At 51.1% G+C, this 14,701-nt stretch overlaps 1 protein-coding gene across 4 annotated transcripts in view; it reads left to right on the top strand.

Annotated features, from left to right (window-relative positions):
- The window catches only part of PLXDC1 (plexin domain containing 1), an 84,064-nt gene that overhangs the window by 29,586 nt on the left and 39,777 nt on the right, over window positions 1-14,701 (top strand). For all 4 annotated transcript variants that reach the window (XM_024235070.3, XM_054546636.2, XM_054546635.2 and 1 more), the window contains exons 3-6: window positions 12,487-12,630; window positions 12,905-12,974; window positions 13,631-13,753; window positions 14,350-14,468. In XM_024235070.3, the coding sequence (XP_024090838.3) occupies window positions 12,487-12,630; window positions 12,905-12,974; window positions 13,631-13,753; window positions 14,350-14,468 (456 nt within the window). The remainder of the gene's footprint in view (window positions 1-12,486; window positions 12,631-12,904; window positions 12,975-13,630; window positions 13,754-14,349; window positions 14,469-14,701) is intronic.

Here is a 14,701-nt window from a genome sequence, read left to right as displayed (position 1 = left end):
CATTGGCCAGACATAGTCATGTGGCCATACCTAGCCATAAGGAGGGCTGGGAAATATGGTTTAACTGTGTGGCTGTGTGCCTAGCTATAACTGGGAGCCTCTGCGACTCCAGGAAGAAGGAGAGAATGGTTATTGGGAGGCAGTTATTAGTCTTTGCCATGGGTAGGGTTCCTCCATCAAAACTGCCCATGTGGGTGGCAGCGTGATAAGGGGCCTATGGTGGCAGTTGGGAAGTATCCCCAAAGTTGGTGAATTTCAAGCCATGGGACTCTTTTTCCCAATGGCCAGCCAAGAAGCTAGCAGTGATTGACTTTAGAGAAGAAGAATCATGGTGGTGTTGGCGGAGAAATCAAACTAGGAGGTTTATTCTGAGCCTCTATGAGTGATTGCAGCCTGGAGAAAACACAAACCCAAGAAGCCTTGAGTAAGTGATCCTGAGACAGATGACAACTCTGCTTTATGCCGGGAAGCAGAAGTTACCGGCAAAGTCATAAATTAATATATGGAGTTTATATGTTGATTTGGCCCAAAAAAGGTGAGCTATCTTGAAGTGAGAGCTCACAGGTCATAGGTGGGTTCAGAGATTCTTTAATTTGCAATTGGTTAAAGGAGTAAGGCTTTGTTCAAAAACCTGGAGTCAGTAGAGGCCAAGTGCAGTGGCTCATGTCTGTAATCCCAGCACTTTGGGAGGCCGAGGTGAGAGGATCACTTGAGTCCAGGAGTTTGAGACCAGACTGGGCAACATGGTGAAACCTTTACTCTACAAAAAATTTAAAAATTAGCTGGGTGTTTGGCCAGGTGCAGTGGCTCATGCCTGTAATCCCAACCCTGTCTCTACTAAAAATATAAAATTATACAAAATTAGCTGGGCATGATGGCACATGCTTGTAATCCCAGATACTTGGGAGGCTGAGGCAGGACAATCACTTGAACCCAGGAGGTTGCAGGGAGCCGAGATTGTGCTATTGCACTCCACCCTGGGCAACAGGAGCAAAACTCTGTCTCAAAAAAAAAAAAAAAATTAGCTGGGTGTGGTGGCATATGCCTGTGATCCCAGCTACTCAAGAGGCTGAGGCAGAAGGATCACTTGAGCCCTGGAGGTCGAGGATTCAGGCTGCAGTGAGCCATGATCAGGCAATAGAGTGAGACCCTGTCTCAAAAAAAAAAAAAAAAACTAAAATAAATAAAAATAGAAAACTTGGAGTCAGTGGAAAAGAATGTTTAAGATAAAGAAGTTTGCTAATCATCATGTGATCTGCCAATCATATCATGCCATGTATCATATGATCTGCCAGAGTCATATCATCTCATGCCTTATCTGATATGTCATGTGATATGTCAGAGAAAGACTCAATATGCTGGGTCAGGCCAGGCACAGTGGCTCACGCCTGTAATCCCAGCACTTTGGGAGGCCGAGGAGGGTGGATCACCTGAGGTCGGTCTCTACTAAAAATACAAAATTTAGCCGGGTGTGGTGGTGGGCGCCTGTAATCCCAGCTACTTGGGAGGCTGAGGCAGGAGAGTGGCTTGAACCTGGGAGGCGGAGGTTGCCGTGAGCCGAGATGGTGCCATTGCACTCCAGCCTGGGTTACATGAGCGAAACTTCATCTCAAAAAAACAAAACAAAACAAAACAAAACAAAAAAGCGCTGGATCAGAGTGGCCTGCAGGGGTGCGTGATTTAACCCATGCCTGTCATGGCCTTAGGTCCTGTTTATAATTTGATATCATATTGCCACAGAGTCCTGTCTGTCTTCTGATCTCTATTTTAATATTAATGCTTGTAATTGTGTCTAAACTGCAAAAGGGAAGGGTTACAATGAGGTGTGTCTGACCTCCCATCCCATTATGGCTGGGAACTCAGCTTTTCTGGGGTCCCATTGGCCAAGAGGGGGTCCATTCAGTTGGTTGGGGGACTTAGGATTTTATTTATAGTTTACAGTGGCTGATGTGTTGCCAGGGAAAAGTTCTCCCAGAAATTTAGTTTCTCAGTTCTCTTTTCTCATTCATATTCTTTTTAAAAATGAAGTTAAAAAAAATTTTTTTTTGAGACAGGGTCTTACTCTGTCGCCCAGGCTGGGGTGCAGTGGTGCGATCTTGGCTCACTGCAGCTTCAACGTCCCAGGCTCAAACGATTCTCCTGCCTCAGACTCTGAATAACTGGGACTACGGGTGCATGCCATCACCCCTGGCCAGTTTTGGTATTTTTTGTAGAGATGGTGGTTTCAACATGTTGCCCAGGCTGGTCTCGAACTCGTGAGCTCAAGTGATCCACCCACCTGGGTCTCCCAAAGTACCAGCATTACAGGCCTGAGCCTCCATGCCCTATCTAATTTAATTTTTTAATTGACAAATAATTGTACATATTCATGGGGTACATAGTAATGTTTCAATACATATAACGTATAGTGATCAGATCAGGGTAATTAGCATATTCATAATCTCAAACATGTATCCTTGCTTTGTGGTGGGCTCATTCAGACTCTTGCTGTCTGTATCAATGAAGGACTGCCTGGGCTCACCCTGGAGGTTTTTCTTCTGATCACCTCATAAGCAAGGCTATTCTATTTAAGGTCCTTTTGGTTCTGAGGAGCTATTTGAGCTGTCCCACAGAGAAGGATTATCGTGAGGGTGTGGAAGACGATCATGGGAGACCCAAGGGCTGGACATGAAGGACAGCCAGACCTCAAGGAAGCTGGAAAGCTGTTGGGAACCAGGTCCCCTCCCCCAGTTCTTGCCTCCTTTTCATTAATTCATCATATGTTTATTGAAGCCAGATGTATATAAGGTCTGCCTTTTCCTTTCTGTGGATCAGAAGTCTTCTGCAGACAGCTCAAGATGGTTTCAGTTCCTTTTTTTCTCACAGACCCTGTCCATCTTGAATGGTTTCAGTTCCTAAGTCTCCATGATCTTTCAACTCAGATCTCTTGCCACCAGCTTCTCAGTTTCCCAATTTCACCCTCCCAGGGGAGTGATCTGACTGGCTCAGGCTGCACAAGCTGTAGATTGTAGGCTTCCAATAGATGAGCTGCTTTTGAATCATGTGACTACCTATGTCCAATCAGTCTGAGGAAGCACAGGGTCCTGTGGGAGACTGTGATGGGTGTAGTCAACTCAGCAGGTCCTATGAGTGGGGGGGCAAACGTCCTTGGGATGGGGATAGAACATCCTAAAACATGTCTGGTACAAGGATATTATTTAAAATATAATATCACACCTGGAATTTTAGTTAGCAGGGCTCCATACAACATTGATGTTTCAGGAGCATCAGAAATTGTAGACTAGGCGGACATGGTGGCTCATGCTTGTAATCCCAGCACTTTGGGAGGCCAAGGTGGGTGGATCACCTGAGGTCAGGAGTTCAAGACCAGCCTGGCCAACATGGTAAAACCCCTGTCTCTATTAAAAATACAAAATTAGCTGGGTGTGGTGTCATGCACCTGTAATCCCAGAGACTCTGGAGGGTGAGGCAGGAGAATCGCTTGATCCCAGGAAGCAGAGGTTGCAGTAGCCGAGATCTCACCATTGCACTCCAGCCTGGGTGACAAGAACAAAACTCCATCTCAAAAAAGAAGAAAAGAGAGAGAGAGACAGAGAGAGAAAGAAAGGAAGAGAAAGAAAGAAAGAAAAGAAAGAAAGAAAGAGAAAGAAAGAAAGAGAGAAAGAAAGAAAAAAAAGAAAGAAGGGAAGGAAGGAAGAGATTGAGAGAGAGGAAGGAACAAAGAAGGAAGGAAGAAGGAAGGGAGGGAGGGAGGGAGGGAGGGAGGGAAGGAAGGAATTCTAGACTAAAAGGACTGGTTCTAGAACGCCCCGGGTAGGTGGCAATAGCTTTAATTGCATCACTGATGCTCAGCCCTGAGGAACCTGGGTAAACTCTGGCCTCAAAGAACTGGATGGAGACAATCAATACTGGCAATGGAGCAGCCCTGCCCCAGCTGAAGGCTCTTCTTTTTCATTCCACAAGGCCTGAGTGGTTGGCAGAATTGTTGCACCTCCCTGGGCATGTGGACAGATTGCAGGATGCTGGCCAATCAAACCCTTTACTCAGCTCTGCTTCCAGAAAGTAAAAGGCATGTCTCTTGGTTTTGTTTGTTTTGTGACAATGTCTTGCTATGTTGCCCAGGCTGGAATGCAGTGGCATGATCATGGCCTACTGCAGCTTTGATCTCTTGGGATCAGGCGATCCTCCTGCCCCAGCCTCACAAATAGCTGGAACTACAGGTGCATGCCACCATGCCCAGCTAATTTTTGCATTTTTTTTGTAGACTTGGGGGGGTCTCACTATGTTGCCCAAGCTGGTCTTGAACTCCTGGATTCAAGCGATGTTTCTGCCTCAGCCTCCCAAAGTGCTTCTTGTCTTTTGAGAGTACTGGTTCATTGGCTGGATTCAGATGGCAAGTGGACATTGTGGTTGACTTTTCAACATATATTTTACCTTACAGCCTTGTACAATAGGAATGGGATCTTGGGTTCCGTGATAATCCTACCCCCCAGCTGGTATTTGGTTTAGGTGGAAGCTGTTTAGCATCTAGGGCTCCCTAGTCCAGAGGTGGCAGGGGACCCAGGTTGGCCCTGCGATCTTGAAGCACACATGTTCATTCAGTGGTCGGGGAGATGTGTGCTGTTCCTGTCTTGCTTCCATGAGCCAGGGCTAGTTGCCACTGTCAGCCATTCCATCACTACAAGATGCCTAGCCTTACAATGAAGCCCACACTGAAAGTGGCAGAGAAGAAAGACTGAAAGAGCTTAGTCTTGGTCATTGAGCCACATTCCCCGTCAATCCTGATGTCAGGCCTTTGCTCACCCAGCTTCCATTCCCCATTCCTAGCAAAGCCACGATCCCCAGTTCCTGTGGGAAGTAGACTGGTTTAACCAATCTGGCACGCCCTGGCCCCTTTAATAATCGGGGGCCACATCAGACTGAAGCGAAGATCTTGCGTTCCACTCTTGGTGTGAGGTTTCTCCTTTTGAACCCGATAAGGAAGCATGCTGCCTCAGTGGCTACAGGCAGCCCTCTTTGGACCAGGAGGCAGTCACACTTAGGACAACACCCTGATGACATGAGGATCATCTGTGTTCCACGCCTGCTGCCCTGCTGCCGGGCTCTCAGACACTTGTTCTAACACATGTCCTCCGTGTTGAAGCTGGGTTCAATCTGGGTTTCTCTTCCTTGCCCCCGAAGGTATCTGCCTTGTTGGCTTTACTTCCTCAGAGAAGAATTTGAGGAATCCAGAGACACCTTCCTGTGTCCAGGATGTCCCAGGTTTGGGAATGCTGTCTATGGGCTTGGATTCCCAGAGGAGGCAGCTGGTTCTTCCACAAGTGGCTTTTGTGTCACCTGCCACTGGAGATGGGGGAGGATGCTGTCCTTGTCAGAGCCACACTGCACATTCTCAGCACAGTCTTGACACCATTGGCTGCAGAATCCTTGTGATTCAGCTCATTTGGCAAGCAGATGCTGAACACCCACCAGATGCCAGGTGCCAGCCCCTGCGCTAGGGAGGTGCTGGGGGTGGAGATGAATGCGCCGCTGTGCCTGAGCTCCAACCTCCAGACAGTGGTCCTTCTGATTGAGAGTTTAACCAGTGACTGGTAGGTAGCCTAAGTCACCTTCCTGGAGAGCTGTTGCTTAAAGATCTCAGAGACAGTGGATAGAGGAAAGGTCACTGTCTTTGAGTGGAACTGACCTGGTTTCAGACAGTTACATTATTTCTTTTTATTTTTTGTTTTTTTGAGACGGAGTCTCACTGTGTCACCCAGGCTGGAGTGCAGTGGCGCAATCTCGGCTCACAGCAACCTCCACTCCTGGATTCAAGCGATTGAATCTACTGCCTCAGCCTCCCAAGTAGCTGGGATTACAGGCATTTGCCACCACACCCAGCTAACTTTTGTGTTTTTAGTAGAGATGGGTTTCACCATGTTGGCCAGGCTGGTCTTGAACTCCGGACATCAGGTGATCTGCCCTGTCTCAGCCTCCCAAAGTGCTGGGATTACAGGCATGAGCCACCATGCCTGGCCTAGTTACATGATTTCTAGTCTCAGTTTCCCCACTGAGAAAACGGGACTAATATTAGTGCTCACCTCCTAGGGTTGCCCTGCAGTAACAAATACGAAGTGCCCAGCACTGTCCCATCACCACTCAGCAAATGCCAGCTTCCCTTCTCCTTCCTCCCACGCTCCCAGATGCTCCCCTTCAGGCTTTGTGCTTGGCTCTGCCCAGGAGTGATCCCACTGCAAGTCGCCCCCTCCTTCCAGGGTGCCATTTAGCCTCACCCATCACTCTGTTGCCACCCTCAGCCAGAGCTGAGTAGATATGACTCCTGGCTTCACTGTCCTGGAGTAATAAAAGTCAGGCGTGCCAGGAGGGCAGTCTGTTGGGCCTGTTTGGGACCTGCAGCAGATTCTGCATGGCATTGCCCTCGAGCCAGTCTTTCCCCTGGCAGGCCAGCTGTACTTGGCACTTCTGAGGCCTGAAGCAGAGCTTGGCCTCACCCTCGCTGGCCTGAGTAGGGCATCGTTAGGCTTCGAGGCTCTTGCCCTCCCTGGGATCTGCTGACTCATTGGAGAGAATCAGCTTAGGAGTTAGAGGCAGCAGCTCCTTTCATTTCTGACTCTCCTTAAGTCAGAATAGATGAAAGCTTTGTGTCAGTTAAGAGGTGCCATTGCAGGGGTCATTGGGAACTCCAAGAATGAGTCCAAGGATCATCCAGGTGTCAGAGCTGAGGCACGTGACACAGGGCCTGGTTTCTCTGCAGAACAGCACTAGTTTGGATCAGACCGCTTGTCTTTGCTGTGAAGCAGAGAACTCCGAGCAACGGGCCAGGAAGATGCATTCCCAGGAAGCTCACGCTTTGCAGTCTTAGCTGAGGCGGCAAGAGACACGTCAGCATCTGTTTGGGCTTCACAACTGCAGAGCGTGGCTTCTGTCCCGGGCACTCATTTCAGACGCTGGGAGGTTTGGGGAAAGCTCTCGCTGTGCGGGGCCCAGGAAGCAGGCTGATTGAAACCAGCCCTTTCACCGAGCCTCAAAGCAACCATCTTAAACACTGGCCCGCTCAGGTTCCCAGGTGGAAAGTGTATTCAGTTGACTCTGAGACTTACCTGAGAGCACCTGTTTAGCATCTGCAGCTGTCCTGCTTTGTTTGGTAAAATGATCCTATCCTGGACTTCAGACTATGTAGTGGTACCCGTAAAACAGGCAGCTGTACTTTGTGGTCATTCTTTGCTCAACAAATCCTCCATTGAACACATGCTCTATGCTTAAATACGATAGATAAAGGCTGACCTTACTCTTGGGGTCTTATGATCTTATAGGAAAGGCAGACATGAAGATGTGTATAAAATCCAAGTAAATTGTCACAAGTGTGCAAAACACCAGGAGAAAGAAGCACAGAGTGTGATGGGAATCCAACAGGGAATCAGAGAGGCTTTCTTGAGGAAGTGACTCCTGAGCTGAGGCTGGATAGGTGAGGAAGGGTCAGCTCCTGAACAGGGAAGGGGAAGAAATTTTGAGGCACAGGCGGCACCAAGGTCCTGAGGCAGACAACTGTGTGGTGATTCCCAGAACAAGAGAGCAGGGGAGAGGAGGAGGTGCTGAGTTGGGGCCAGACCACCACACATGGGGAAGGATTTGTGTTTCCGTGTAACAGAGAGCTAAATCCAGGGACTTAAGGAGCAGCCCTCTAGCATGTCATCAGGGACCAAGTCTCCATCTAGTTCTCCACTTCACCATCCTTAGGGTGTGGCTCTTGTCCTTATACTCACAAGATGGCTGCTGGAACTCCAGCCATCGTGTCTGCATTCCAGGCAGGAAGAAGAAGGGCAAAGATAAGAGGGACAAGCAGTCAAATTTGATCTCTTTCAGAAGGCTCCACTAGAACCTTCAGCTGATGTCATGAGCCAGCCTGTGTCACATGGTAATCCTTAAGACATCCAGGGAATGAGGTTTATTAGATGGCTACATTGCTGGTTGCTACAGAATCAATGTTTTTTTTTTTTTTTTTTTTTTGAGACAGAGTCTCACTGTGTCACTCAGGCTGAATGCAGTGGCTCAATCACAGCTCCCTGCAGCCTCGACCTCCTGGGCTTAAGGGATCCTCCTGCCTCAGCCTCCTGAGTTGCTGGGACTGCAGGCATGCACCACCATACCCAGTGAATTGTTTTATTTTATTGTATTTTCTATAGAGACAGGGTCTCACTATGTTGCCCAGGCTGGTCTTGAACTCCTGGCCTCAAGTGATCCTCCAGCCTTGTCCTCTCAAAGTGCTAGGATTACAGGCATGAACCACTGTGCTCAATCCAAAATCAATTTTCTATTAGTAAAGAAGAGAAGGGAATGGCGGAAGGGGCGTAACCTTTGTTCTGAGTGCAACTGGGGAGCACAGAATGGCTTAAGCAAGGGGATGACATGGAGCAGGGAAAACAATTTCAGGTTGTCCCAACTGGGCCACGGTAACACACACCTGTGGCACAGATATTCGTTTCCTAGGGCTGCCAGAACAAATTGCCACAATTTTGGTAGCTGAAAACAACAGAAGTGTATTCACTTGCAGTTGTGGAGGCCAGAAGTCTGAAATCAAGGTGTCAGCAGGGCCACGCTCCCTCTCAAGGCCCCGGGAAAGGAGCCTTCCTTGTCTTGCCCTAGCTTCTGGATCTCCTGGAAATCCTTGGTGTGCTTGGTTTGTAAACAGCGTCACTCTAATCTCTGCCTTCATTGAGACAGGGATCCTCCCTGTGTCTCCTCTGCGACTGTGTATCCACATCTCCCTCTTTGTTTACATAAAGACACCGGTCATTGGATTTAGGGCCCACCCTAATCCGGTCTGCCTTCATCTTGACTTGTTTCATCTGCAAAGACTATTTCCAAATAAAGTCACATTCATAGGTACCAGAGGTTCACACTTGAACATATCATTCTGGGTAACACAGTTGAAACCCACTACAGCATGCAAAAGGATGGAAGGGCTATCTGGTGCTGGCTGTGTTAAGGTGGGCCACTCGTTTTCCCCTCACCCACAGATCATAAGATAGCCCAGGATTTAGGGATGCAGGTTTATTTCCCTAATTTTAACACATTGCAAAGCACTGGTCCCCCCACCCCCACTTCCAGCAAACACTTCCTAAGCATGGAGGAAGTGAGGGACCTTGAGCCATAGGCACAGAGGTGACCTTGCCCATCCCTGCGTGTCGGGGGCTCATAGTCCAGGGGCAAACAAATATTTAAATGATGGGCTGGGCTGGGCATGGTGGCGCACACCTGTAATCCCAGTTACTTGGGAGGCTGAGGCATAATAATCACCTGAACCCAGGAGGTAGAGATTGCAGTGAGCTGAGATTGCACCACTGCACTCCAACCTTGGCGACAGAGCAAGACTCCGTCTCAAAAAAAAAAAAAAAAAAAAAAAGAAAGAAAAGATGGGCTGAATAGCATCTAAACTTGGTTTCCTTTCTTCAGGCAAAATTTTAGGCTAACTGATGTCTCTTAATAAGCCACTTTTTTGTTTGAATTGCGGGGAAGAGGGCAGGCTATAGCTATGGCCGTGGCAGGTGGTCCCAGGTGAACCATAACCAGCTGCAGAGTTGGGGTCCTGCAGACTATCAGATGTACAGTGTTGGGCAGGGCCCCCTATATTTTTTTTGCTTGGAAGTGGAATAAAAACTGCTCACCTGTGAATCTAGGAAGCAGGCTGGGAGGTGGCCATCGGACTCTTCCTTTGTGCAGATCTCTCTGCACAGGGTGCTATGCACGGAGCTTTGTTTCTTGATGGGTGATTTTTTAAAAAATTGAGATAGGGGTCTCCAGCAGAGATGGGTGGAAATAGGAGTGACAGACACCAAGGAAAAACATGAAGCATTAGTTCTTCTGCAGGGTGGGGAAAGGGGCAGAAACAGAGGGAGCTGCTTTCCCGAGGGAGGCCAAGAGCTCTGGGCAGAAGCAGTGGCTTCAGTGCCTGTGGGCAGAGCTGGAGAGCAGTGTGTCCCCCTCTGGGTACCCTCCCGAGACTCCAGGGCTGGTGGCTGTGGCAGCAATGGGAAGCAGCATCCTTAGCCCTCACCCCAGGGGCCGTGGCATCAAGGCAGCCCCCCTACCAGGTGGCTTTATGAATAAAACCAGGAATCCAACAAGAGTGGCCCCATGTAACTCTTGCAAATAGTACACATGAGCCACCCCTTGAGGATTCCCTGAAATAAGGGATGGTGGAGGCCACTTGCAGGGGGTGGAGGTCCTCCTCATTGGGGAGGTAGGGGTGAAAGGCTGATAAGAAGGCAGGGTTTGGCTAGGCGCGGTGGCTCACATCTGTAATCCCAGCACCTTGGGAGGCCAAGGTGGGTGGATCACTTGAGGTCAGGAGTTTGAGACCAGCCTGGCCAACATGGTAAAACCCCGTCTCCACTAAAAATACAAAAATTAGCCAGGCATGGTGGCGTGCGCCTGTAATCCCAGCTACTTGGGAGGCTGAGGCATGAGAATCGCTTGAACTCGGGAGACGGAGGTTGCAGTGAGCCGAGGCCATGCCATTGCACTCCAGCTTGGGCGACAGAACGAGACTCTGTCTCAAAAATAAACGAAGGCAGAGTTTAAGCCGAGTGTTGAATGACCAGGAATCTGTCAAGGGGAGAAGGTGAGGGCGGCCATTCCAGACAGGAGGACCAGCGTGGGCAGTGGCACAAGTGACCACTGGTGGCTTGAGGCTGTCAGGGGAGTCTGGTCTGGGGGGTGGGCACACAAGGATGCACAAGGTGGTGAAAGGAGAGAGAAGGAGCTAGAGAGAGGCTGGAGTTGGCTGATGGTGGGATCTTGCATGCCAGCCTAAGAGCTTTGGTTTTCGCCTTGAGGACAGTGTCTTGAGGGAGCCCTGGATAGCCTGTGAACAGAGCGAGGTGTTTTTGATTGGTTTGACTACTGTGCTGAGGATGGGTGGAGGCATGGGCTGTCTGGAGGCAGGAAGGGAGGGCAGTGGCAGAGGGAATAGCCCCTGACACCAACCAACCATGCTTCTTCCGCTCATCTTCCCCCAGCCTGCCCCGACCCCAGGTCCCCAGATTGTGTCACTTGTTGTAAGAGCAGAGTGCCTTCTGGCAGGTGAGGAGTGCAGGAACCCCTTGTCCCCGCTCACGCTGGGCCCAGGGCAAGGGCCGGCTGGGCAGCGGGCAGCTGGCAGCCTGGCAGGGAGAATGTCGTTTACTCTGCTGTGTCTGCCGCCACCCTGCTGGGCAGCCTGATTAATGACCGAGGGCTCCTCACGGGTCAGTGGCCTCATCTCTGTGGCGGTGGCTGCCAAGGGAACCTGCCTGCCCTGCCTCCCTTCCTCCTGCGGCCGGTGCTCTTGGGTCGGCTCCAGGAAGTACTTCCACATCACCCCTCTCTGGCTCTTAAGTCTTTCTGCCAACCATTTCCCTGGCCTCCTTTAAACCCTGGCCCAAGTGCTCCTCTGCAGGAGAGCCTTTGCAGAATGAACCCCCAGCCCATAGCATTCTAGCTTCTTTATTTCATCTCCATCAGGCACACAGCAAAGGCTCAAAGATATGCCTTGAAGGAATCCTTGCTGCTTCTCTCCCCTTCCCACCGCCCTGGTGATGCTGTGTGGGCTCTGGGTTCTGTATTAGCTCTGCTTGAGGATCTGTGTCTGCTCCTCTGTTTATATAAGTCCCATTCCAGACTGGAAACTCCCCAGGACCAAGAGGCAGCCTCCTCCTTTAGACTGGTGCCTTCTAAGATCCAGATTTTTCTCTTTCTTTTGAGACAGAGTCTCGCTCTGTCGCCCAGGCTGGAGTGCAGTGGCGCAATCTTGGCTCCCTGCAACCTCCACCTCCCGAGTTCAAGTGATTCTTGTGCCTCAGCCTCCCGAGTAGCTGGGATTACAGGCATGTGTCACCAGGCCAGGCTAATTTTTGTATATTTAGTAAAGACGAGGTTTTGCCGTGTTGACCAGGCTGGTCTCGAACTCCTGACCTCCAGTTATCTGCCCGCCTCAGCCTCCCAAAGTGCTGGGATTACAGGCGTGAGCCACCGCGTCCAGCCCAGATTTTTCTTTTCCATTAAATAGGGTACTCTTCCAGGGCAGTATGACTCTCCCTTGGCCTGGGAGCTCCCTGAAAACAAGGGCCTGGTTTGAGGCCATCCTGTCTGTTCCTCCCTCACGCCCCAAGCCAAGCTCAGCCTTGGTCCTGGTCTGAAGGGATGCAGGGGCTGCCGGCCTCCTGGCTTGTCTGGGAACGGGAGGGCTGAGCATGAGTGCAGCAGGTGTGGATTTTGCCGTGGCCAGGCCTGTTGGGGCACCGCTAGGGGCCAGCTAGTGAGCTGTCTGGGGCCAGGGGGGAGCCCAGGGGGTCCTAGGCCTAAACCAGCCCTTGGGGCCACAGGTCCAGCACCCTGGGAGGGTGGTGACTTCCTGTACCCAGAAATCTGAGTGGGGAAGGGCGGAAAGTGAATCCTGGCATGCCGACTACTCACACCTCCTGTGGGCTTTGTCTTGGGTACTGGCAGGAGGACAACCACAGCTATTATGTGTCCCGTCTCTATGGCCCCAGCGAGCCCCGCAGCCGGGAACTGTGGGTGGATGTGGCTGAGGCCAACCGGAGCCAAGTGAAGATCCACACAATACTCTCCAACACCCACCGGCAGGCTTCGGTGAGTGCCCCAGTCCCCAGCCGTGCTTCCCTGGGCTGGGAGGCCGGGGGCCAACCCACCCTGCCTGGTCAGTGGGCATGACTGTGGCCCGAGGTCTGTGACCTGGGAGGTACCTTCCAGGGATTCCCATGGGACTTTGCCAGAGTTGGGGTGCCCAGCAGTGGCCCTGGGCATGCCTGTTCCCCACTCTGTCCAAACAAGCATGAGGCAGTGTGGGTGCCCAGGCCCCTGGCCTGCAGCTTGGCCCGTGCTGACTTTCTCCCATCCCCTGCAGAGAGTGGTCTTGTCCTTTGATTTCCCTTTCTACGGGCATCCTCTGCGGCAGATCACCATAGCAACTGGAGGTAAGGCCACATCGTGGGGCCCCGGGGAGGGTTTGGAGACCTCAGCCGGAACTCAGGGGCCCTCCCAGGGGTGGTTCACTGGAGACAGGGTTATATGAAATGGGAGGAATGCACATTTGGCTCTAATAGGAGTCTGATTCTCAGGAGTGGGGGTCAGTGGATGTCAGAGCATCCCCCTTGCATTAGCTGACCTGCTCATGTGTGTGCGTGTGTGTCTCCTCGGGCCAGCACGAGTCAGTGTGGACAGCCCTGTGTCCCGGAGTCGCTGAATAAGAGGGAGAGGGAGACCTCACTGAGAGCTTGGGCTCCTGGGGCCAGGCTCCCTGTTGATAGGAGGCACCTGTCTTTAATCCCCGCACTTCGGTTCCACATCTCACTTCCCCAGGGATGGGGAAAGCTGTGAGTCCCCTCCTCTTCCTGCCCCTTGACCTATAGTCTGTGCCCTGCTGAAGGGACAGGGAGGACCTTCTCCTATCTGGGGTCCTTTGGCTCCATACACACCAGACCCAGAGCCTGCCAGATGGGGATGGGCGACAGAAGTCTCGGGCTCACTTCCGGCTCTGCCTGCGCTGCCCTTCTTGCCCTTGGGGAAAAGGCCCCCAAAGCGGCCCCTCTGGGCCATTTCTGGTGACTCCTCTGCACCTCTCCCACCCTAGGCTTCATCTTCATGGGGGACGTGATCCATCGGATGCTCACAGCTACTCAGTATGTGGCACCCCTGATGGCCAACTTCAACCCTGGCTACTCGGACAACTCCACAGTTGTTTACTTTGACAATGGTGAGACTGGATCTCAGAATTTAAGTCACCCAGCTCCAGGGATCCCGTGTCCAGCCCTTTAGAGGAGCACAGGCCTAGAGAGGGCAAGGGTCCCACAGTCCCACAGCAAAGCGGCCACCTACCTTTCTCTGCTCAGTTTCCTGACCTGTCAGATGGGGACAAAAATGCCTGCTACCCAGAAGAATCTGATGAGATAACAAAACGACAGTGCTTGGCTCTTAGTCAAGGTAAAATAAATGTTAGGGGCCTTTATTGTTTCTTACATTCACCAGGATGTCCCTTGAGCCCCATCTGAATCCAGGAGAACAGACATTCTTCCTTCTTTTATCTCAAGGAGTCAGAATAGACAAGAAGGAAAGGGAAAGAGATGATCAAGTACACTATCTGGGGCTGAAGCAGGATCTTCTGGCTCCTCTGCTGCTCGGAAGCTAGGCTGCTTTAGTGAGCTGCCCAGCTCCTGCCTCCTTACATTTGCAAAGTTCCCCATCATCCCGAAGGGACTCAACCTGTGGCCACTGCCCTCTGGCTGGCATTTCTGTAGGGCCCTGCTCCTTGCATGATCTCCCGTCCAGCCGGGTCTCTGTTCTTCTCCCCAGGGACAGTCTTTGTGGTTCAGTGGGACCATGTCTATCTCCAAGGCTGGGAAGACAAGGGCAGTTTCACCTTCCAGGCAGCTCTGCACCGTGACGGCCGCATTGTCTTCGGCTATAAAGAGGTGAGTGAGCCCAGCTGCAGAGACAGCTGGGTCTTGGAGCCTTTCTTCATTCAGCAAATATTTAGAGAATTCGTGATGTGCCAGGCATGGGGATTGCTGCTGGGAATACAGCAGTTAACAAGATGTTTGAGGGTCCTACCCTTTTGGAGCTGTAAGTCTGGTTGCGGAGATGGACAATAATTACAGGGACAAACGTAGAATCACCACTGTGACAAGTGCTGCCAAGTAGAGGT

The sequence above is a fragment of the Pongo abelii genome, chromosome 19, assembly GCF_028885655.2.
Source record: "Pongo abelii isolate AG06213 chromosome 19, NHGRI_mPonAbe1-v2.0_pri, whole genome shotgun sequence".
NCBI lineage: Eukaryota > Metazoa > Chordata > Mammalia > Primates > Hominidae > Pongo > Pongo abelii.
Note: the sequence above shows the minus strand (reverse complement) of the source record. Positions and strands in the feature narration are given on the sequence as shown.